Below are 22,887 nucleotides of genomic sequence, written 5' to 3'. Positions count from 1 at the left end.
TTCCGCTCAGCAGCAGTTAAACCTAGTGTGTGCCCCACCAAAAATTAGTTCCAGGCTTGGGGCTCTGGGGTTCTGACTTCCAGAGCAGAGGCATCCACATGGGCAAACGGGGAACAGAGAAAACCCGACCCCGGCCAGAATGATACACAGATGATTCTTCCTGCCCAGAATGATACACAGATGATTCTTCCTGCCGCAGAGGTGGTAATGGGGGATAAACTAATAAAGGCATATCCCCACCCCCCCAGGCTCAAGGTTTCTATTTTTATTCTAGATGAGCTCGAGTAATCACATCTGAGCTGCCAGTCAGCTGGTCAGAGGAACTCTAAGAACTCTGACCTAAACCATGGCTTCCAAAGGGCCTGGCCTGCTCCACCTATTTGAGGCAGGGCTGGCCTCACAGCCAAACAATTTCAAAGCACAGAGACCATAAACACAAAATTAAAAGGTGAAGTAACAAGGGAGGGAGATGTTTACTGGAAACTTAAATTCTGCTGCCCAGAAAATATAGGTCTTTTTTTAAACACACACACACACACACACACACACACACGGGTGTGTGCACACACATATATAATGCCTCTTCCACCCACCTTAAGAAATATGTACTTTGCTCTATATATAACTTTCTTATCTGCCCCCGATTACACTCAACTCGTGACCGTGAAGCCTGGAATAACTACCCACAGAGAAATAACAGCCTTGGCCACAGCCAGGGCCTAACAAAGCCAGTCCCACATTTACAGTCACACCACTTGCTCATAGGACAAAACTGAGTTTTCTGATGCACGGATAATCATTCCCCATCCATACCTGAAACGCAGCCACCGCTGAGAGTGTGCCAGGTGGCTACTGGAACCAAGAGCAATAGTATTACACGGTATTTCTGAGTCCAGCAAAGAAAGGCTTTCCAACTGAAACTATGCAGAAAATTAAGGTGGGCAGAGGGTGGTCATCAAAGCAGGGGTCTGGCAAAGAGCACCCCTCCCTCGTGGGAAGAGTTTTGAAAACGCTAAAGGAAAGTTTACTCTTGAAAGCAAAGAACACCGATGGGGCAAGAACAGAAGCCATTCCGGCTAGCAAGGGGGTGCCCATCAGGCTGCTGCCTCAAAACCGTCGAAATCATGTTGAAAGCGGGGGGGATCTGCACAACAGTGGGGTGGGTGTGTCTCCCTTTCCCTGGCTCAGACCCACATTCCTTGATGCCTCTGTCCCATCCCCATCTCCTTCTGAACCCCTAGGTACTCACCACGTGACCACAGCCCCTCACTTGGGTATCAAGACCCCAGGGAGACTGCAGGCTCTTTGGAGACAGGGGCCGTATTTCCCATTTCTCTGGGTGTCTTGCTCAGCTTCATAAATATTTGTTGACTGATGCACTCCCCACTCATCTCAAAAACGGCAACTTACATCTGGCCCATGTGTCTACACCTGCATCTCAAACGTTGTCATCTTAGAATCTCCTGAAACGCCCCCCTCCCAATTTTGTGAAACTCTTTGGAGTTGATCGGGACTGACAAGTTCTCCTTTCTTCTGTGGCTCACTTCACACCAACTTTAGGAGGCACCTTTGCAGCCCGAACCTCCACCTGAAAGATATTCACATTTCGCTGTCCTTTCCCCCTTTGGGCGCTTTCCATTAATGTTGAACCTGGACAGCTGTGCCCCATCAGATTTCTTAGGCCGCAGGGATGGATGCCCTGCAGGGAAACAGTAACAACCAGGCACAGATGGGAGTGTTTAAATGTTACAGCTGATGAAGTTATGGATGCTCTCAACCAAGGGCAGGACCACTGTCACCGAAGCACAGGAAACAACAGCCTACATGCTTCCATAGCCCCTGGAATCCATCGGGGTGTTGCCAAGGATCTGACAACGAAGGTAAGCCAACGTTTGGCCAAGGCTTCTGATTGCGTTTCTTGAAAAAAGTGTGGGTGTGTGTAATGGCCTGTCTCATCCATTCGGGCTCCACCCCCACCTGGCTCCACCCCCACCCTGGCTCTGCTCCCCCCTCCCCCCCGGCCCCCCGCTCAGGGCTCGGAGTTTCCTGAGCAAAAATAACCAACTACAGATGGTTCTGCTACTTCGGAGATGTTGAGAAACCACTGACCCAGAGATACGAGAGAAATGGAGCTCTAAACCTCAGGGTATCAGCAGCTGTGATTGCCAAACCAACACGCTTCTAGAATCTAGAACTTTGGTGTCTGAGTGCATGGGCTTTTGGTTTATTTATTTTTTAAGCGACCATGATCACTTCCACCCTACCCCACCCCACCCCAGGACAGACGCCGGTAACACCGAACCACAGCTTTACATAAGATCTAGGGCTGTGATTTTCCATCCTGGCTACACACCACAATCACCAGGAGATCTTTAAAATACTGATTCCCAGACCCTACCTGCAGAATTTCTGAATTCACTGGTCTGAGGTACCGCCTGGGCATCAGAGTGTTTATAAAGCCTCCAGGATTAAGGACCTTCTACAGTGAGCCTGACAACCAAATGTGAATCGTTCTGAAGCAGGAGTCCCAGTTACCACAGCTCACCTTGAACATCAAATCTTTTTCCGTTCTGTCTTCTGGGGGCCCCCATCTCTAGCCCCCACAGCGATTGTACAGTGATCCCGAAACTATCTGAATGAGTAACAGCGCAAGTCATTTCTTTGAATGCAAGCTCGAGAATTAGAATTTTACAGTGGAAGAAACTTTAAAATCCTGGTAAGCCAACGCCTTTGGTCTGTAAAGGAGGAAAGCAGGGGCCGGGCTAGTCAAGTGACTCACCCAAAGTCACCAAGCTGGCTTACTAGGGCCTTCTGCCTCTAGGTCTCCCTCCTGACAGCACATAGCAGCCCCTACGGAGACAGACTCTTGACAAAAGCAGCGTCAAGGGAAGGCTCTTGTTGTTCACTTATAGGATGCTTTCAGATGCCATCCTCGAGTTCATCTCTGGAAGGTTCCAAGCCTCAGTGGCCTTAAAACAGCTTGAGAACAAAAGGATGCTTCTAAAGATTCCTGAGTGCGTTAGTCAAATTATAATCCTCAAAGAATATAGTTGCTGGCTGGGGTTCATGGAAAAAGCCATTAGCAAAGAGGATCTTACTGCAGTTTTGAAAGGGCACTCTGTTGAGCTGAGCGGCAGGCCTGACTGACCGAGAGCCAGTGGTGGATTCTGGTTTCTTGTGGATACGAGAGAGTTGATTGTCGGTTTAAAATCTCTAACCAACCTGCAAACACGTTTCCCTTCCTTCCTGTATTTTTATGGCACCGCGGGTGGAATGCAGCTGGTGCCTAGATGCACAGGAAGTGTGTGCTCCAGGCTAAATGGGAATTCCTCTCTGCCTGCGGACTGATTTCCCCTGGCCCAGGAGCAAGGAGGAGATCCTCATCAGGTGGGCCTCATTCCACCACAAGCCTGGAAGCTTCGGAAAGGGAGAAGTATGCATGACCTGTCCAAATCAACAGGGCATTTACAACTGCTGGAGCCTCAGTGTCTGGTCCCACCACCACCTAAAGACGCTCAGTAAACTTCTGGGGAGTTCAACAATGACTATGGTGGAATTAAATAAGATCTTTAAGGAATGGGCCACCTCTGAAGGTAGAGCATTGGATGAAAACTTAGATTCGCCCCCTAGGAAAACAAGTGCATCAAGAAAACAGCCAACGGGTGCCTGGGTGGTGCAGTCAGTTAAGCGTCCAACTCTTGGTTTCAGCTCAGGTCATGGTCTCAGGGTCCCGAGATCGAGCCCCAAGTCAAGCTCCGGGCCCACCGGGGAGTCTGCTTGAGATTCTCTCTCCCTCTGCCCCTCCTCCGCATGTGCATGCATGCACTCACGCTTGCTCTCTCTCTCAAAAATAAATAGGGGTGCCTGGGCGGCTCTGTCAGTTGGGCATCTGCCTTTAGCTTAGGTCATGATCTCAGGGTCCTAGAATCGAGCCCGGTGTCAGGCTCCCAGCTTAGTGGGGAGTCTGCTTCTCCCTCTGCCCCTCTGCTCACCCCCATCCCCGCTCATGCTGGCTTGTGCTCTCGCTCTCATATAAATAAAATCTTAAAAAATAAAATAATAATAAAGAAATCTTAAAAAAAAAAGAAAACAGCAAAAGGCCAGAAGCCAAGGAAGAGAGGAGTCAGAAAATATTACAGCTGATTTAGAGCTTTGAGATTCTCTCAAGCCTGTCATTTTGTAGCTGCAAAGACCAATACCCAGAGGAGCCAGGCTGACTTTCCCGTATTCACAAAGCCAATCTCCATCAGGGAGTGGCCGAGGGCCCCTCAGCCTCACAGAAGCAACAGGACCCAGAGACTGCATTTCCTCCATTTGCGCCTCTGTTTTCTAGAGGATTCGACACTTCATTGAACCTGCGGCTCCGAGAGGAATGAAGATGAAAACCAGCGTAGGTTGTGGGAGGGGGACAGAAAGGGAAGGCACAGGTTCCAATTCCAGGTGTGGCTGGGGCGTTCTGGTGCTGACATCCAGAGCGCAGTGGCGCGGAGGGTCTCTAGCCATGGAGAGACACAGAGCTGGGGGGCACCCCCACCATGAAACCCAGGGAGAAGAGCAGCATGCTGAGCAGTTCTGATCCAGTCCAGCTGCGGTAGCATGCGGCCCAGCGTGTGGTTTGACTCTTTTCATTACCGAAGTGAAGGCCGATAGGCAAAAAATAAAAAATGCAACTAAAAACATGGTGGCCAAAAGATGACATTCAAAAGGATTCTTGGATCAAAGTCCCTTTGTGAGTACTGTTATTTTACCCTCCTCCTAACGGTAACCACTTCCCACATGAGCCCCAGTAAGGCAACGGTGCAGCCCACAAAAGAGATAGAAATATGACCACACTTCCCTCTTATAAACAGGCGATGGTAAACATCTGAGACCACTGGTCCACAGCCGTGGTTAAACAAAGGGTTGGGGGCACCCTGGGATGGCAGTCAGGCCCTCCAGCTCCCCACATGCTGACTCTCCCTCCGTGAGTGGGGAGCTCAGGCCATTAACTTCAGAACCGAAGCTGATCAAAGAGATCCAGCCTCACAACGGGACAACTCGGTTCGGCTTCACGCCCAGGCTCACCTGGCCACGACTCCTGGAAACTCGGGGAATTTTCAAGGAAAAGTAGTTGCTTTAGTTCCAGGCCTATGCTCAAAGGTGCCTCTCTGCGGGGGGCGGCGCACGGGCCGTGTTAACGGGATAGGAGGACTACGTCCCGTGTTTACTGAAGTGTGCAACACCCCCAACCCCCACCATGTGGATCAGCGGTGGTGATAGCTTCTCTCTTTTTTTTTTAACAATACAAGCAAAAACTGCAACTCTTTCAATCAAGCAAGAAAAGCAGGCAAACCTCAAGCAAACATCTTTAATTAGCTTTGAGATGTTCCCTGGGGTCCCGAGTTATCCCAGCATCTAGATCAACAGGAAAATGAAACACGAGGCCTTGGGACAGGCTCTTGTGGTGTTTTTTGGGTTTTTTTTTTTTTCCTGAATTGAAATGAAAACGCATTTGCTGACCTGAAGTCAGTTATTAGCTTTCTGTGACAGGAAGACTCCAGGGTATTCCATTTCCGCAGAAAGTTCCATCAGAAAACAACCAAAAAATTACATAAATCAGCCAGCACTTTGTTTTTAACCGCTACAACATTTATAGAATTCTCATTTCTTGATCTATATGCTTTCAGAGAAAGTTTCCAGCAGATTCAAAGCCAGTGAGACTCACAAAGACACGAAGCGTGCCATTAAATTGCACATGGTTTTGAAGCTAGAATACCACAAGAACCTTTAGAAAATTTCCCCTGGGGGCAGGAGGCTCTCAGCTCTGTGCCCTGCCCCCACTCCATACCCAAGGGCAAGTTTCTGCCTTCATTTTGTCAACAGGAAAACAAGACTGGAGGGGTGGAGACAGAAGTCTGAACTGCTTAAAGCCACCTGGCTTGGGTCACAAGATGCCACCCTCAGGCACAGCGTTCAGAGGCCTCAAGGGTCTTCCCTGTGAGTCACACATCCATTTGTCTCCCTGAACCCCAATTTCACACCTCTTCCAAAGACGCTGCATGGCAGACGGCCACAATCCACTGGCTAGAGGCTCCACACACAATTACATAACTCTTTCTCCATCTCCTCTCAACTCTAAGCTCTGTGGGGTCAGGAACTGGCCTCCGAATGGTTTTCCACCGCAACCCCAGAATTAGCAAGCCATCAGGAGCCTGCTGAGGAATCCACTCAGAGAAGAAGGTAAGCAGTAATCAACAAGTACTGACTGAAATTTACCAAGTGCCTAGCAGGTACTAAGTACAGTAATGAGTCAAAGAAATAGTCTGCATCCTTGACTTCAAGAGGCTTCTCACAATCCATGACTAGTCCCATGACAACACGTGACACGGCACTGGCCAGTGAGATCCCAGGAGGCTCTTCCTGGAGGGAGAGCCCCCCCCCACCCCAAGGAGAAGCAGCCTTTTCTTGCCCCCTGGATGTGTAAGGAGGGTAGTGTCTGGAGCAGCTGTGGTCATCACTGGACCCAGAGGGGTGGAGCTTGAAGGTAGACACCCTCAGGCTGAAGACGGCAGAGCTGAAAGATGGAAGGCTCCCAAGTCCTTACTGATGCCTGAAACCGCCCTGCCCCCAAACTTTGTAAAGAGAATACACCTCCACACTGTTGAAGGTGTCAGTTGGGTTTCAGGTGACTTGCAGCCCAAAGTATCCCAATGCAGCGAGGCTGGCCCAGATACGGAATACAGGCTATGGGATGGACCAGAGAGGGAAGGACCCACTGGCTTTAGTGTAGCAACAGGCAGGAAGGGCTGAGGGCCTCCGCTACAGACGAGAGGGTGGGATGGTCAGGAATGCTGGAGCTTGGCAACAGATTCCAGCCTTACCCACGAGATGGCCTGGTCGTCTCCATGGAGCCCAGGGCCCGGTTCCCACGATGTGTCTCTGAAGAACCGGAACATAAATAATTAATACTCTCTGCCCATACTCACCCACACACATGCCTCCTTGTGTCTGTGGGGTGGGGAGGGGGGAGGGGGGTGAGAATGCATCTTGTTCTATTTATAAGACACGGCGTAGCCACAAAGGATGACGAGCAGAGCTCCACAGCATCAGCTCAAGTTCTCCAAGAAAGAGCCGCCAAGTTTGGCTTGAATTTACACTTCCCTTTTCTCAGCCTGTGACCAGTCCTGTCACTCCAGCGGCTCTCCTTGGAGCTCCTTAGACAGGGCCTCGCCTACAACAGCCGTTTGCTTGGGTAACAGAGAGGACTCCTCAAGCCCGTCTCCAGACTTCCAACAAGTTATCCGGGGCAAGAGAGGATCACAGGAACAAATCCTGAGAACATAAAGCGGCAGTGGAATGGCTCACAGCCCTTCCATGTTCCCTACAGAATTCCACCGGCCAGAGGGGTTATTTGGGGCCACGTGCTCCACAGAGGCCCTGGCACATTCCATGCATTTACCACAATCAAAGAGAAAGAAAAGGCATGCTTGCTGTTATTTTTAATTCCTTCCTTAATGCCTTCCAAAATTCTTCAGCAGAAGGATTATCCACTAAACTTGCACCAGCCACCAGCCAGTGGGATCCTCGAGGGCTCTAAAATGGGAACAGGGGAGCGGGAGAGGTCAGCTTCCAGAAGAAGTCTCTGCTCCTGGCCATTAAATACCATCTCAGTTGCACTGGGCCTGAGGGCCTCTCCTGGGCTTTGAAGGGACACGGCCTGTAGAGGATGCAGACATTCTAGAGCCAGGTGAATGCCTTACGGTCTCCCCGCTGCCACCCCCACCTCCGCCCTCTGTCCCCTTCCCTCCAGAGTAGCCATCAGCAGAGCTCAACATTCCCTAACTCCAGCTCTTAAGGAAGCTCTAGCGCTAACTTCACTGTGATTATTTCTAAGGCCTCATCCCGTTTTCAAATATTATGTTGCCAACTTGCTAAATGACCTCAGGCAAAGTCACTTCACCTGGACTCACAGTAAGTAACTCAGACAGTCCCTTACCCTTTAGCAGTACTGTATGAACTGGCTGACCTAATGCTCCCAGTTCCCTTGGCAGGTGGCATAACGGCTGCCACAGAGGCAAGGGCAGCTGAGGCTGCCTATTTACCCAGGTTTGGCTGGACAGTCCAGCCTTATGCTCACTTTCTGGCCCTAATTAATAACAGCACCGCCCCTTTTCACTCTTAGAAGTGTCCTGGTTTGTTCAATAAATTCTATCGTCACCCTGGATTCTAGAAGGACTAGAGCTTCTGAGGCAAATCCAGCTCCATCTCTTATCACGAGACCTAAAGCAACTTACCTAGGCAATCACCTGGACCTGCTTATGAGGCTGAAAATGATAAGGATGCTAGCTCCTTCTTGGGTAGCCAGGGGCGGGGGGGGGGGGGGGGCGAGGCAGACAGCCAGGGTCAGGAACCAGGGATCTGAGCTCAGATTCCTGCTCTGCCGCTGACCCCTCAAAGCCTCAGGCCCCTCCTCTGTGATCGTGAGTAACCCATCCTTCTCTGAGTACTGCAGATGGGGAAAGAAGACCAACCAGTTGATCGGTGGCCCATGCTAGCGTCTGGCATACTGTCAGCACTCAGTTCATGCTGTCCCACCCCCAGGTGAGAGGGCTCAGGTGACCAGCCCCAGGTCAACACAGCTGAGTTAAATCCTCAGGCAAGGCCCAGAGCATCAGCTCACTGAAGCTTCTGGCACCAGGCCCCAGAGCATGCACGCTCTGAGTGCATACTCCAATTGAATTGTGCACAACCTTTGTGATTTTTCTCTAAGGCCTGTGTGAAAACCTGGGTGTGAGCTTGCAAGCCTCAGTCCGTCTCTGTCAGAAAGCATCTTTAGCAATACAACAGAGCTGAGCTTCATAAAGAAATAGGAAGTGACACTAATATTTTCCAGTCTGCAAGTGCTTTGAATGCATAGCTCATTCACATAAATAAAGTCAATAATCCTACCGAGGAAAGTCTTATTGTTCCCATTTTACTGATGAAGAAAGGAGGCTCAACGAAGCGAGGTGATGTGTCCGCGTCACCAAAGCAGTGAGTGGGGGAGCAGGAATTTGAACGTGCACCTCCCGAACACAAACCCAGGCTCTCCACTGTCGTATGCTGTCCCTTCACAAGCAGGGCTCTATTGGCATTTTCAAAAATGGTCCATGAACCACAAGCAGTCCATGGACATGAAACTTTATCTTCTGAAAACCTGTCAGCTTCCATTGACAAGACCAACAGAAAGCTGACTCTAACCAGATACGGTAAGTTGTACCCAATCTCTAAATGGTCAGCATGCTTTCTGCTTGCTCTCAGGGCTAACAGACATGAGCAACACTGGGGCGCCTGGCTGGCTCAGTTGGAAGAGCCTGCGACTCTTGATCTTGGGGCTGTGAGTTTGAGCCCCACGCTGGATGCAGAGATGACTAAGAAACATAAATAAACTTTAAAAAAAGAAATGAACAACACTGACTTAAGTAAATGATGTTGCTCTCTTATTAGGGAAAATAATCTGTTTTTTTAAGACACTTAGCATTCTGTGAGTCTGCAGGAGAGAACGGAGGCATGCCTGCTGACTGCAGTGTGGTCAGGTCATCAAGGAAGAAACGAAAGAACCCTGTCCGGGGACATTCCACCTAAGGCGCTGTGCCAGGCACAGGGGAAGCCAAGGGGGACGTGGAGATCTGGTCTCGCAGGCCTTTGCTTGAAGGGACCAGGCACCACTCGACTCACTTTCCCAAGGAATACATGGCAAGAGGCGGCCATGACTCACTAGCTAATTACCTGAACACTTGGGCTCCCAGAGCCCTCCTGGCTGAACAGCTAGTCTTCTCCCCTGACGGGGAACAAAACACTATTTTCACCCCGGCCCAGACATAGCCTAAAGCTGTCCACACGGTGGTGTAAGGGATTATGACTCTGACCTGGATAACTCAGGCAGAAAAGCTGCTGCTACCGGCTGGCGGGTGGGGGAGGAAATGAAGTCTCAATACAGCGGTGGCTTTAGCCCCTACTTGAAAATCCCCGAGGCGCTCAGAGAGCCAGGTCTAAACGCCAAACCTGGCCTACGGAAGCCTTCCCGGGCTCCTCTCTGGCCACACCCCCCGCCACGGCCCGGCCGCTCCCAAATGTCCTTCCGCACTCCGACCGGCCAGGGAGCCAGGCAGCTTTTGCGACACGCGCATGCTCTATCCATCCATCGAGGTCCTGCTGGAGTACCGCCTCCTCTGGGAAGCCCCCTGCCTTCCCCCCAAAAAGAGAGCTGCTCTTCCTCGGGGCTCCCAAATCAACACTTGTGTGACCTTTACTAGAGTGTCTCCCACAAGCCCACCATAACTGTGGTTGGTGGGACCCTTTCTGCCTCTATGCAGCTCAGAGATAGGACCTCAGCTCTTCATCTCCATATTCATCTCCATATCCCCTGAGGCCCAACACAACGTCAGCGCCCAGTAAAGGCATCACAAATAAATGCACCAGCCGGCGTCCCGCTCTCCGCTCCACTCACTTCTGAGACAGGCAGCTACCATATGTGTTGCCTTCTCCCTGATCTGTAATCCACTCCGATCCAGGTTCAAGGTGAAGGAAATCCCTAGAGTCTTGTCCATACAGTGGTACCACCGAGTCTGGGCCTCAGTCGTGGCTCCACAACAGAGAGAAGGTGCTAGAAACAGTCCTGCTCCACCACTGGTGGGTGCTAAGCAGAGGCCATGCAAAGGCCCACATGCCATATATCATATTCGAAAGATAGAAATCAAGGTAACAAACTGATAAATAGAATATATTCTATCCTCCCACCTTGACAACCTTGGAAGGCCAGCTTTGCATTTAGCGTTCCCTGACCCCTTGGTTTCACAGTGGAATTCGGACATTCAGGGAGACCCGGGCCCAAATGCCAGCCTATCCCCTGGAACCATCACACACACTCAGAGGGGCTTCATGCACACCCATACAGATACCACAAACGTGAATTCCATCCGACCCCTCCATCCCCGTGCCCTGCACGCCTTGTCAGAACCTTAGGCCCACGGGTGCACACATATCCACGGCAGAGGCAGTATGCCCTTCCCTGAGCAGATGGATCTAGGAGAGGCCCACACAGCACTTGGAAACAGTCTTGAGACCACCGGGGCAGGGAACTGAAGGGTCAGGGCCCAAAGCACAGCCTGGAAGGAGGAGATGCAGGCTCTAGATGGGCCACCCCGTTGGCCCTACAGCTCTACCACATGAAAAGAAGCACACCCAGGAGGAGGGCCAAAGCCCGGCCCTGTAGGCAGAGTCCTCTCTTGGGCACACCTAAGGGCAGTCAAGGGAACCACCGCCCGCGTCTAGGTCATTTTGGAGCCATGGTCAGCTGGGTGCTGACCATCCTTACTTGACCACCAAGCCGACTGGTGAGGGACCGGAACTTGGCACCAGAAGTTGGGACCGGAACTGCGTTCCAACCGGGTCTCAAAAAAACACCAGCAACAATAAACATCATGCACTTCCACACACTTACGGGCAGGCTATCGGTGACAAGGGCATGAGTCACGGTGTTTCTTCTTCGGGGGCCTGTCCATCCCCCGCCCCAGGAGCACTGATTCATCAAAGTTTGTTTTCAATACTATTATTTTTAGTCAGCCAATTTTTTAAATGACAATAAAGGGGGGGGGCAGAACCACCCAAGAATATGAATTGTTTCTCCTTCAGTGGCTCGCCTAGCCCTCAACCAACAAGTGGCATGCTTAGGTGCCCTTGCTATGTGCTGGAGGTGGATTCGGTTACTATGTAAACTGAGGTTCTCCAAATGGTGAGCTCTGAGAGCAAGGGCCGGGGGTCCCCTGGGGGTCCCCTGCTGGAATCGACTGACACTATCTGTCAAATATCCCCCTTGAAAGGGAAAGATGAGTGTTTACTGAGCACCTACTATGGGCCGTGAGCTGTAAATATGGGCCAAGGGCTTGATCTCTCTTACCTCATTTTGGTTGATTTACTGCGGTCCCATCCCCATTTTACAGATAAGGCAACGGGTTCAATAAATTGAAGCAAATGTACCCAAGGTTGCCACAGAGCCAGCAACTGGCAGACTCAGACCCAGGCTCGTCAGACTCCAGTGCCCTTAGCTCTTTCTTCATTACCATGCTTTTCCTGTCCGCCCACGCCCCCACCCCTGCTCCCCAGGTAATATTTTAAGAATCTGTTTGGTTAGAGATAAATGGCCATGTACAAAATTTAAAGCGATAGCAGGCGAAACTAACTCACCCTGTCCTCCCATGCACACAGAGAAATAAGGCTCAGCTTGAGTCTGAATTCAACGCGGGTCAGAGAGACTTTTCAATGGGAAACATTTGAAGCAAAAGGAAAAACCCAATTTCCATTGTCAGGGCCTGCTTTCAGCCACTTGTAACTACTCAAAAAGTCTTTTCTGGATCCATTACTCCACAGTTGGGCCTAGCCCAGAGGTGATTTTTTAAGGAAAAAATGCCTTTTGGCATTTTTGAGCTGTGACAGCGTAAAAACAGACCTTTAAAAAACACACACCCAAAAAGCATCACTATTTTCAAGAGTCCAGTCTAAAAGAAAAAAAAAAAAAATGACACCTCAGAGCTACAACTTGGCTTGGCAATCGGTGATGCAACAAGGAGCAGCAAAAGCGACCAGATTTATAGCTCTAGAGGTTTCAAAGGTAAACCCTTACACAATGTATCTTAAACAGTACTCTCATCCTCAACTGTGAGCAAAGCAGTAGGAGAAAAAGTTGCCTGATGTCAGCATGGAGGGCCAGAGGATACAGAAAAAGTACTTTTTCGGGGGAAACTCACTTTTCATTCCTTAGCTGGGGTTTCAACTTGTAACCTCCATGTTGCCTAACAAAAGGCACAATGCTTTCAAAATCAAGTATAGCCTTTCTTTATATAGATGCTTGAAAATAAATAAAGGAGGCTTCCTGGGTAAGCTCTGACATATGAGCAAACATTTTCCACAGGTATCCTTTATAATGCCTACCTCTTAACATTTCGCCATTTTTAGGCGGCTGTGGTCATTAGCGTAAGTAAACTTCCTGCTCTGAGAATGGCCAAAAATAGCAACAAAAGAAGAAAAATTGCTGCATCTCAAGACACACAGCCTTCATGTCTTTATCCTCGAATTCAGTCATTTTTATATTCCTTGGTAGTTAAATTTCAGGGATTTAGACTCACAGGGTTAAGGGAGAGGCAGGGAGAAGGGCAACATAATCAAAATTAAGACTGGATTATAGTTTTATTACTTTCATTTGTATAAATTATTTGGCACGAGACTGACAGGCTCTCAGGACGTTAATAATTAAGAAAGACCTGTGATGTATTATTCAACTGAATGCATACAAATGGGAGCTCCTGAAATGTTTGCATGAAAACCACGTTAGTGTTAGAAAGGCCCTCCAATAAGGCTTAGCTCACCTATGAACTGAGAACATCTGAGGCCTGGGGATGTTAAGCAATTTGCCCCAGGTCACACAGCCAATCCGAAACAGAGCTAAGTCTAGAACCTAACCCAGGTCTGCTGACTCCTGCCTCCAAAATGACCCCCAAAGCCCTGTTTATAACAAATTTTTCTTTGACAGCATTTATGGGGAGAAAAAGCCTGCTAAACAAACTTTAGCCTAGTCCAGAATTAGCCAAACTTCTTAATTAATAGGCTTCTACTGTGTTTTCATTTTCAACTGGGGCTCTCTGTCAAAACATTCTGCAGCAGTATGTCGCTGTGGCAGGCTGCAGTTTACGGCAGGGGCCTCGGATAATCACCAGCGGATAGTGTGACTTGTACCACAGATTTGTTATTTCTAAAACCGTTAATTAAATCAAAACAAAGAGTAATGTTACACACTCACGCACACACGCACACACGCAAATTACCCTTGTCAGGAGTCAGTAAACTGTAGAGCTTGAGGGATTCGGCTCTCTAGCATCAAGAAAACAGCATTTACAGGGCGCCTGGGTGGCTCAGTTGGTTAAGCGACTGCCTTCGGCTCAGGTCATGATCCCGGAGTCCCGGGATCGAGTCCCGCATCGGGCTCCCTGCTCAGCAGGGAGTCGGCTTCTCCCTCTGACCCTCCCCCCCTCATGCTCTCTCTCATTCTCTCTCTCAAATAAATAAATAAAATCTTAAAAAAAAAAAAGAAAACAGCATTTACAAATTCACTAGGGAGAACACCTACGGCATTATTACAAATGCAAAGAACCCATGCTGGGAGCTGGCGGACTAGAAGCTACCAGAGGGTAAGGGTGGTGCTTGTCTTCTTCACTGTCACCCCTGCCACCTAGCACGGGGTTTGGCTCCAGGTAGGGACAATGCAGGAAAGCAGAAAAATGAACGGGACGGGTTCTCCGGGGATCTTTGTTCTGAAACTTGGCATAGAGGAAAATGAGAAACCAAGTGTCAGCGGGGTGGGCTTCATATGGCCATTTCCAACTGTTTCCAGGGACCACTGTGCTTGAAGGTGGAGACATTGAAGGCTCCATGGCCAGGAACCTCTCAGGGGTCACTGGATGAGTCCCCGCCCTCTCTGGGGGAGGAGCTAGTACCATCCAACACAGCACAAGCCATTCCTGTCTGCACAAGGTGGTAAAACCTCTCAGGCCCAGCCTGCCTTCAGGAGCAGCCTTCCTGGGTGCTTCTCTTCCCAGCCAAGTAATACTATCAGATGTGGATTTGGGGAAGGGGGTAGAGTTCTTTTCTTTTCTTTTTTTTTTCTTAATAGGTCAATACCTCAACGCAGAGAAGAACAAAAGTTTAAATTAGGACTAATCATGAGCCTTGTTGATTGAGAAAGCTGCAACCCATTTCAGAGAACTTAACAGCCACGCATAGGAGGCTGGGGGAGACGTGGATAAAAAAGATGGGCGATAAGGTAGTGGGAATAAAGTCTGACTTCAATTTTTAAAGCCAGCGCTGCTTGGTCCTATTTCTTTCATAAAGGAGCTCACGCAGAACAATGGCTGTATTGTGCATTACGTGGCATTAAAATCCCCTAATAAATTAACAAGTGAAAATTAATGGTCTCTCAGTCCATTAAATCATGTTAATTTTATTTCCATTAAAATAATACAGCAATTACAAGTTTACATTATTAAACCAATATTTATTTTTCAAAAACTCATTTTAATTGGATTCCTGATGTGATAAGCTTGAGCCACATTCTCTCAATTTCAACAGCTTCTTGCACTTCTCATCAGAACTAAATGACTACCATACGTATTGGCTGACTTTTTTCCACGATTAAAATGTTCATTTGAGACTTGACATCCTTGCGAAGATTTTCTAAGAATGGATCATTCAAAGCTCTTATGTCCACGCAGAAACTCGGGCTTACAGGATTTAGTTCAGCCAAGTGTTAGCCAGAGACCCAGAAAGCTAGGTCACACCAAAATGCTGAAATTCTAAGTATCCACAATCATCAACAAGTTACCCCGTTTTTACTGACACTCTTTGTTATATTCTGAGCTAATATATCTAAAGTCACTGGTCCCACGGAGGAAACCTGAATTTCAAGTTTGCAATACTAAATTACTTTTTACTTCAAGGACAGAACGTTGTAAGCAGAGTAAACACTGCACACAGGTCACTGGCCCTTCCATGCAAGCCATGAAGTAACATTTTTACAACAGTACTCAGTTTAGCAAAAGACAGAAGATAAAGACATCCTCATTCTTGCAGACTGGTATCACCATGTACCCAAAAGTTCACATGATCATGTTTGTAGTCCAGAAGCTTCCTTTGGTTAGTAACTCCTTGCATTGACCCCTCCCTCCTCTCCCCACCCCCTCCCATAGAATTAAACGGTCTGTCCCCATATCCCTGGGCGCTTTATCCATCTCTCTGCTGTAGCTCATTTCCTGTACCTTTGGCCAAGTCCGTCTCCCCCTCTGGACAGGGAGCTCCTTGAGAACCGGTGTCCTGCCTTGCTCATGGTACCAGATATTTAACAAATGACTGAATAATTTAGTTATGAATGAGTGATAAACACAGAAGGCAACAAACATAACACTTATATCTGTCAAACTCCCTGGTTTACAAAACATTTCCATAGGCCTTCTATCATCCTGATTTCCCAGGTGCAGACATGAAGGCTCCGAGACATTAAAGGGAACTCCTAAATCCATCCAGATTCGTATCTGGCAAGATCCAGGACTTGAATTCTGGGCTTTTTCTGGCGAAACCAGATGGCTGCCATTATTTTGTTTTCTAACAGTGACTTCCACAATATTTAAAAGATACATTTTAGTCCCCACCCCCACCCTCAAATCACTCCATGCAAGAACTCATTTTTCTTCTGATGGGGGGGGGGGATAAAAAACGAAATAGCAGTTAGACCCTCAAATAATGCCTTGTCAATGTTTCCCTTACTGAAATGGAAGCTCCTCAGAGGCAGGAGCCATCTCAAATTTACCTTTGCATCCTCTCCCATTGCCTGGAATATTGACTCAGACCTGGGAGGGGGACAGGAACTATCAATGAATCAACAAGATCCAACCCCATAACCTCTGATCAGGAACTGTGAGCAAAGGGCTGTCTGCAACATGCATTGGCCTAAACATTTAACTCCTGGGTGCAAGCGGCAAGTTCCAAGGTTCCAAATGTCAAGGGAACATCAAGTGGCTCCTAGGTTCAGCCGGAGCTCGGAGCCAGCCCCTGGTCAGCTACCGGGGTCTGCGGGGTCCCTCCTCTTCCCAGCTCCCTGTGTGAAACTCCCTTAATCAAGGTTAACCAGAGAAAGGAGTGGATGGACCACCACCCCGGCAGCCAGAAGTGGACTTACTTTCCGTGGGCTGCACCAGAATGGTGCTCTGAGCGGCAGCGAGAGAGTGGGTGGACTGGAGGTAGGGAGGTCGAGAGGGTATTAAAAAGAAGCCACTCCTGCAGCCCGCATAATAGGTCTGCCCCCAGACGTCTGAGAAAGGAGCCTTCAAGATGACGATCTTTTTCCTTTCTCCCGAGGGTGAGAGCAGCCTGGTAAAGTCCAGGTGGCTAACAGGAGGAGACCACGTTCAAAGAACAGATTCACAAAGGAAGAGGAGATGGAATGTGTCAGACCTGGCGTCTGGTTCAATTCCCTATTTTCTTCTGGACGTTGACACAAGAAAGCCCGAATTCCCTTCCAAACCAACCAGACCGGAAGCTTGGTCCAGCTCCCAAAAACCGGGCCAAGGCATGGAGCCCGTCGCTGGAAGCGCAGGTTACCAGCGTCCATCAGAGCAGTCATTCTTAGGCGTGCCTGGCCCCGGATTACTGACCTAGCATGCGCACACCTTTTCTTCCTCTCTGCGCTAAATGCTAGGACTCCATGCTTACCAACTGGCCGGGAAGATGCCCGCTGCTTTACTTACTCAGGCAGGTGACGAGTAAGATGCTGTTATACAACGTGTCTAAGTTCTGCCCAGGCTGCCAGACCTCAGAGTATCCTGATAGCCTCTCTGCTGGTGTATCTAAATCAAGCTCTTACCACTTCCTTGGCACAGGTCTCTTTCACATTCTTGGTATCAGTAAGCCTGTACCGCTCCAGCTCTCCTGATCACTGAGACAGGTTAGAGCCGGCGTAACACCCGCAAGCATGCAGTCTGGAAGACCCTAGGATACGGCTGTCCTTGCCAAAGGTTGCTGTTGCTGATCATGATTACGTATTAGCCAAAGCACGCTTGTCACATCTCCCCAGACTGAGGTCTCCTGAAACCCCAGGGTAGTTTTAACCACTCAGTGCCCCGCCCCCCCCCCACGCCATTGGATAACTTGGTTAAACATCCCTTGATCAACTTTCCAAAGCCCTCGTTATACAAGGTAGTGTAGAGAGAGCAGACAATTGGACAAACACCACCACACTCTTTGGGGCTTAGCAGACACACTGATATCATTAACATGGAGGCCAGCTAGACACCTCCCCAAGACGTGGCCTTTAGTTTCCTGCCCACGACCAAAACAGTGGCAGCCGTTGCCAAGGGAGACAAGGTGACCCAGAGGCGTGGGCACAAAATCCAGGGATGGAAATCCATTTTGTCTGGATCCACCCAAGCAACTGGGTTTCCCTGAGAAAAGATTAAAAACAAAATCTACCTTCGTATTCGGCCCTTGCCAAGGCAGGTAGAAGATGCCCCGTCCCTCTCAGAGTCATGGGAAGCCAGGCGCAAGTTAGCTTGAACTCTCAGAAACGTCCAAGGCGGTCCTACACCTCAAGCTGTGGAGGACTTTGGAAGAGGAAAAGGCAGGCCCTAGCTAAGTTTCCCTAGAGGGCAAACCCCCACCAAGGCAAGAGAAAGCAAGGGCTCTCCTCCAAGCAGTCACCAACCCAAAGACAGAACATCAGCAACCTTACCAGCAAAGACCCCCGGCTGCCCCCACCCCAGGCTAACGGTGCTCTAGCATTCAGCAAAGAATGTATTCAAAACTTTCCAAGTAGAGAGCAGTGCGTGGTACAAAAACGAGCACAAGTGGTAGAGTCCCAAGTCCACCAGGCCAAAACTTTTCACCTCCCTCCTCCAGTTTTCTCGACTTCAAAAAGGAGATAAATCCGCAGTCTGACAGCCTTATCTATTTTCCAGGAGTTTCTTTCTTTCTTGATCGCATTAAAACCATGTGAAAGTGCTCTGTAAACTATAAAACACTTGATGCAGCTGCTCATTTTATAACTGATGCCTTTCTTTCTTTCTTTCTTTCTTTTTTTCCGTTTCAAGGCACAAAGCACTTGTCCTCAATGCACCCAGACAGGTAAGAAGGCATGTTTTGCACACCCCTCCCCAGATGGGAGAAGTATGACACTCATTCACCCTACCCCTGCCCCCAACACAAGCAAAGGAATAAAGAAGAATTCAGAACCAGAGCTGGGCCCAGAATCCGAGGCTCACGACCCCATCACATCATACCACCTCCTCTGAAGTCAATTCTGGCTCCTGATCACACGCCCAGGGCGCACTTCCCAGACGACACACCACCTTCCCTCCCCTTTATTGACTGGATCCACCCAGTTAAAAAAAATATATTACTTTTTTAAGTCAGCACTCCCACCATATGTGGCATTTATTTCCAGAGGAGGCCCATTCTGGGTTCCTGTGGACAGATGTTGCTTTGTGCCTGCCTCACACGGCTGGCAGGCCGCGTACAGCTGCCCCAAGCAGGTGGCCAAGGATGCAGTCTACTCCTGGCCCGGCAGCAAGACCGACAATCTCTGTGGGGCCCAGGCCGTGCAGACCCTCTACTCATTTCTCTGCAGCCTGGGACCCCCAAGGACATCCCACCCCTGTGTGCACACACACTCCCTGGGTACAGAGTCAGACTTTAAAGCGGGGCCCAGAGGGAGAGACAGGAGGCTAAGGTGTCTCCCCCCGCCCCCCGGCCCCCCGGGCCAACACACACACACGCCCCGATTCCCAGCCAGGGGCAGCAAAACTAAGAGAAGGCCCTGGGGAGTGGCGAGAAGTCACTGACCCCTTCTAGCAGCCATCTGTGAGCTCCCGCCTGACCCAGCTAGCCCGCAGCGGAGGAGGAAGGAGGTCCAGACAGATGGCAAAACGCTTCGGGAAGGACGGCTCTGCAGGAATGCGAGGCCCACTTTGGGGTGCGTTTTGTTATCTGATCAGCTCCAAGCTCGCTCTCTCCCTACAGCAGCCCGCAATCTCAGGCTGAAAGCCAGGCAAAAAATCGTGGGGGAAAGGGGAGAAGACAAGACCCTAACCTCTGCCACTTGTCTCTCATTTGAAAGCACTGCGCTGCAACTAAAGTGCGTGTGTGCCGAGGGGGCGGGAGACTGGCACAACTGAGTCTAAAAATACTCGGTAAAAATGCTAATCCCGAAGGCAAAGAGAGAGCGAAGAAGGAATCTGTCAATCACGAGGTTCCCGCTCCTCACCCACAGCCCCAGCTGTACGGACTGCATTCCTGTTGCGGAGGAAAGAAGTGGGGGGACTGGACTGAAGGAAAGAAAGGGAGGGACACCACCACCTCCACGAGCGCGGGCCGCCGGGGCGGGAGGCGACGGCGGAGGAGGGGCTCCGGCCCGCGGAGCTGAACAAAGCGGGCCTCAACTTCTAGCCCGCAGCTCCCCGGAGTGGGGGCGGCCAATTCCAGCAGCACCCCCCTTTCCCGGAGGTGAAAAACGAATGTGAGGTCTGGAAGTGAGAGTGCCCCGTGCAAGCCCCAGGCTCTGAATCTTTGCAAATCCAGAGAAGGTTTTGTTTGGGGTCCCCCCAGCCCCTTCCGGACCGCGCTCCCACTGCCCCCACTCACACACACACACACACACACACACACACACACACACACACACACACACACACACACACACACACACACACACAAGCCCTCTCGCTCCAACCCCATCCGGCCGGCCCCGCCGCGCCAGGGGGCTGGGCGGGCGTGCCCCCCGGGTCGCCAGGGCCCCCCACCTGGGGATGGTGATGCACTTGGTGTTGACGTTCTGCGTGGTGATGGCCTTCTCCAGTTCGTCCAGCTGCCCCGTCTTCTTGAGCTTCTTGACCAAACTCTTGACCGCCTTCTCGCACCACTTCTCCTCCTGCCCGTTCTGCTCGCCCTTCTTCCAGCCCAGCAGGCGCTTCACGATCGGGGGGGTGAAGGGCAGGATGGACGACATGGCTGGGGAGGGCGCGCGAGTGGCGAGAGGCGCCCCCGGCGGGGCTGGGCGCGGCGGGGCGCCGGGGGCGCAGAGGGGAGCTCGGCCGCCCAAACTTCGCCTCAACTCCTGGCGAACTTGCCCGTGCTCCGGGCCGGGCCGCGGCGCTGCAGCCAGCAGGGCTCGGCGCGCGGCCCTGCGCCCCGAGCGGCTCCCGCGGCGGGAAGGAGGGCGGCGAGGAGGTTGGGGGAAGGCGGGCGGGCGGACGACAGCGGCGCCGGGTCAGGAAGGCCCCGAACGCGGGGCGGAGGCGGTGGCCGCGAGACTCAGAGTGGCAGAAGAAAGTTTGGGTTTCCGCACGGGGTAGCTGTTTGGGTGCCGCCTCCAGGAAGGAAAGTCCAACCCCCAGCCAAACTTTGCTCGCCTCGCTCGCTTTGATGCGCAGATCCCTCCGCCTCGGCAGCCTCGCCTCCCCGCTTCCCTCCTCCTTCCCGGCTCGCTTGCTCGCTGGGCCGGCCCGGGGCGTGCGCCGCGCTCCAGCTCCCGCTCCCGCTCCCGCTCCCTCTCCCGCTCCCGCCCGCTCCCAGTCTGTGTTTCATGCAAATCCGCGTGCAGCCTCCTTTCCAAGCGCTGTCACCGCCCCCTCGCCGCCGGGGCTCCCCGCCTCCTCCCCCGCGCCCCGCCGCCTCCGCCCCCGGGCGCCTTGCCCACCCCCGGCCTCCGGGAGGGCGCCCGGCCTTCCCCCGCCCTGCGTAGAGCACGCCCACGTGAGCGACCCGGGCCGGCGGCGGCCCTGGCTGGTGCGCGCAGGACCCCGCGCGGCCCGGACCTCGAGGCCGGCGGACGCCGGGAGGAAGTCGTGGGAACCGAGCGGCGAGAGGGGAGGGCCGGGCTCCCTCCGTGGCGTCCACTCTCGGCACCCACACTCAGGAAGCTCGGTTGCAGTGGCGGGCTGGAGAGGGCCAGACTGGCAGCGAGCGAGCGCCGTCCGGCCAGAGGCTGGCGGTGCACCCCTGGGGGGCACCCGGGTCCCAGAAAGGGCGCACGGAAGGCTGAGGCCCAGGAAGTCGGGGCGCGCTCTTGGATGCGCGCAGGCTGTTCCCGGGCAGGGGCCTTGGCGGCGCCGGAGCCCCGGGAGCTGGGCGGGGGGAGTTGTTGTTGATTTTTTGTTTATTGTTTTTTTATTCTCTCATCGATGAGATCACACCGGCTGAGAGCCCCGAGGCTGTGTGCGAAGGAGAGAGTTGGGATGACGGGGGAGGCTCTCAGAAGAGGGGATTTGGAGATCCCAGAGGCTCCCTGGATAATAGCCGGAGCCTGGGGTCCCTTGGGCCTTGTGAATCAAGTCCCTGGCAGAAAATGGGCCTCAAAGACATCTGTTGCGTTCTTGAAGGAATGAATGGGGGCGCTTTAGAATTTATCTTGGGGGAGGGGAAATTACATTACTGAGTGTTTGCAATCTTACGATACAAAAAAATCCGAAATTCGACACCCCCAAAACGAGGAGAGAGCTTTGTTTCCAAAGCTGTGAACTCGCAAAAAGTGGGGCAGAGGGGGAGTACTCGGGAGGTTTCTATATTCAAACAGCCTTGGTGGGAAGCAAAGAAACCCCAGGATATTGGCGTACCTGGGGATTGTCTCCCCGCCGGCAGAATTAGGGGCTTCTATGCACAAACCCCGCAGCGGCTGTCAGGAGTCACTCCAGACCCTCAGGTCGTTTCTCCTGCTGCCCCTCCCCTGCCAGGCCTCTAGCCGGGTGTCTATAGCCTTTGTTTGTTTTTAACAGCAGGAAACCCCCCTGGTGAGAAAGACGTTATCCGCTAGCGGGTGGGGAGTTACAAAGCTCTGTGAGGTGTGGCCCAATCCACAAAATCAGACCAGTAGCTGCAGGGGTCCCTGCCTAGGGGAGAATGGCCTCCCACAGCCTGTCAGCGGCTTCGGTGGAGGGCTGTGCTCTCCACACTCCCCTCCTAATTCACCCTGCCGCTTGGCCCGGAGAACCCCTGAACCCCAAGTGGGGCTTTCCCTTTCCTGGCTAGACCTCCGGTCACCTGCAGCCCCTGTAGTGTGACGTTTCACTCCCTTCTTCCCAGCCCTCATCAAAAGAAGGAAGGAAGGAAGAAAAGGAAACAGCATTCAACATGGATTGATGGCTTTCTTCATTCCCGGTAACCCAAATGCTGCCCTCTGCTTTAATCCTCAGAATGGCCCCCGAGGTAGATGTCCCTGTGCCTCCCATTTAAAGGTGAGGCACCCGAGGCACCTAGCCGTTACAATACTTACTCAGGATTCCAAGGGGGGGGGGTGTTGGAATTTGGACCCAGGGCTCTGTGAGGCTGAAGTCCACA

At 51.5% G+C, this 22,887-nt stretch overlaps 1 protein-coding gene across 2 annotated transcripts in view; it reads right to left on the bottom strand.

The window, feature by feature from the left end:
* The window catches only part of SMAD3 (SMAD family member 3), a 115,327-nt gene extending 94,203 nt beyond the window's left edge, over positions 1-21,124 (bottom strand). For both annotated transcript variants that reach the window (XM_027570184.2, XM_027570186.2), the window contains exon 1: positions 20,355-21,124. In XM_027570184.2, coding sequence (XP_027425985.1) covers positions 20,355-20,560 — 206 coding nt within the window. In that variant the 5' untranslated portion in view covers positions 20,561-21,124. The remainder of the gene's footprint in view (positions 1-20,354) is intronic.
* Positions 21,125-22,887: the final 1,763 nt, after the last annotated feature.

Source organism: Zalophus californianus, chromosome 6 (assembly GCF_009762305.2).
Source record: "Zalophus californianus isolate mZalCal1 chromosome 6, mZalCal1.pri.v2, whole genome shotgun sequence".
Taxonomy (NCBI): domain Eukaryota; kingdom Metazoa; phylum Chordata; class Mammalia; order Carnivora; family Otariidae; genus Zalophus; species Zalophus californianus.
This window is presented reverse-complemented; position numbering and strand designations above follow the sequence as displayed.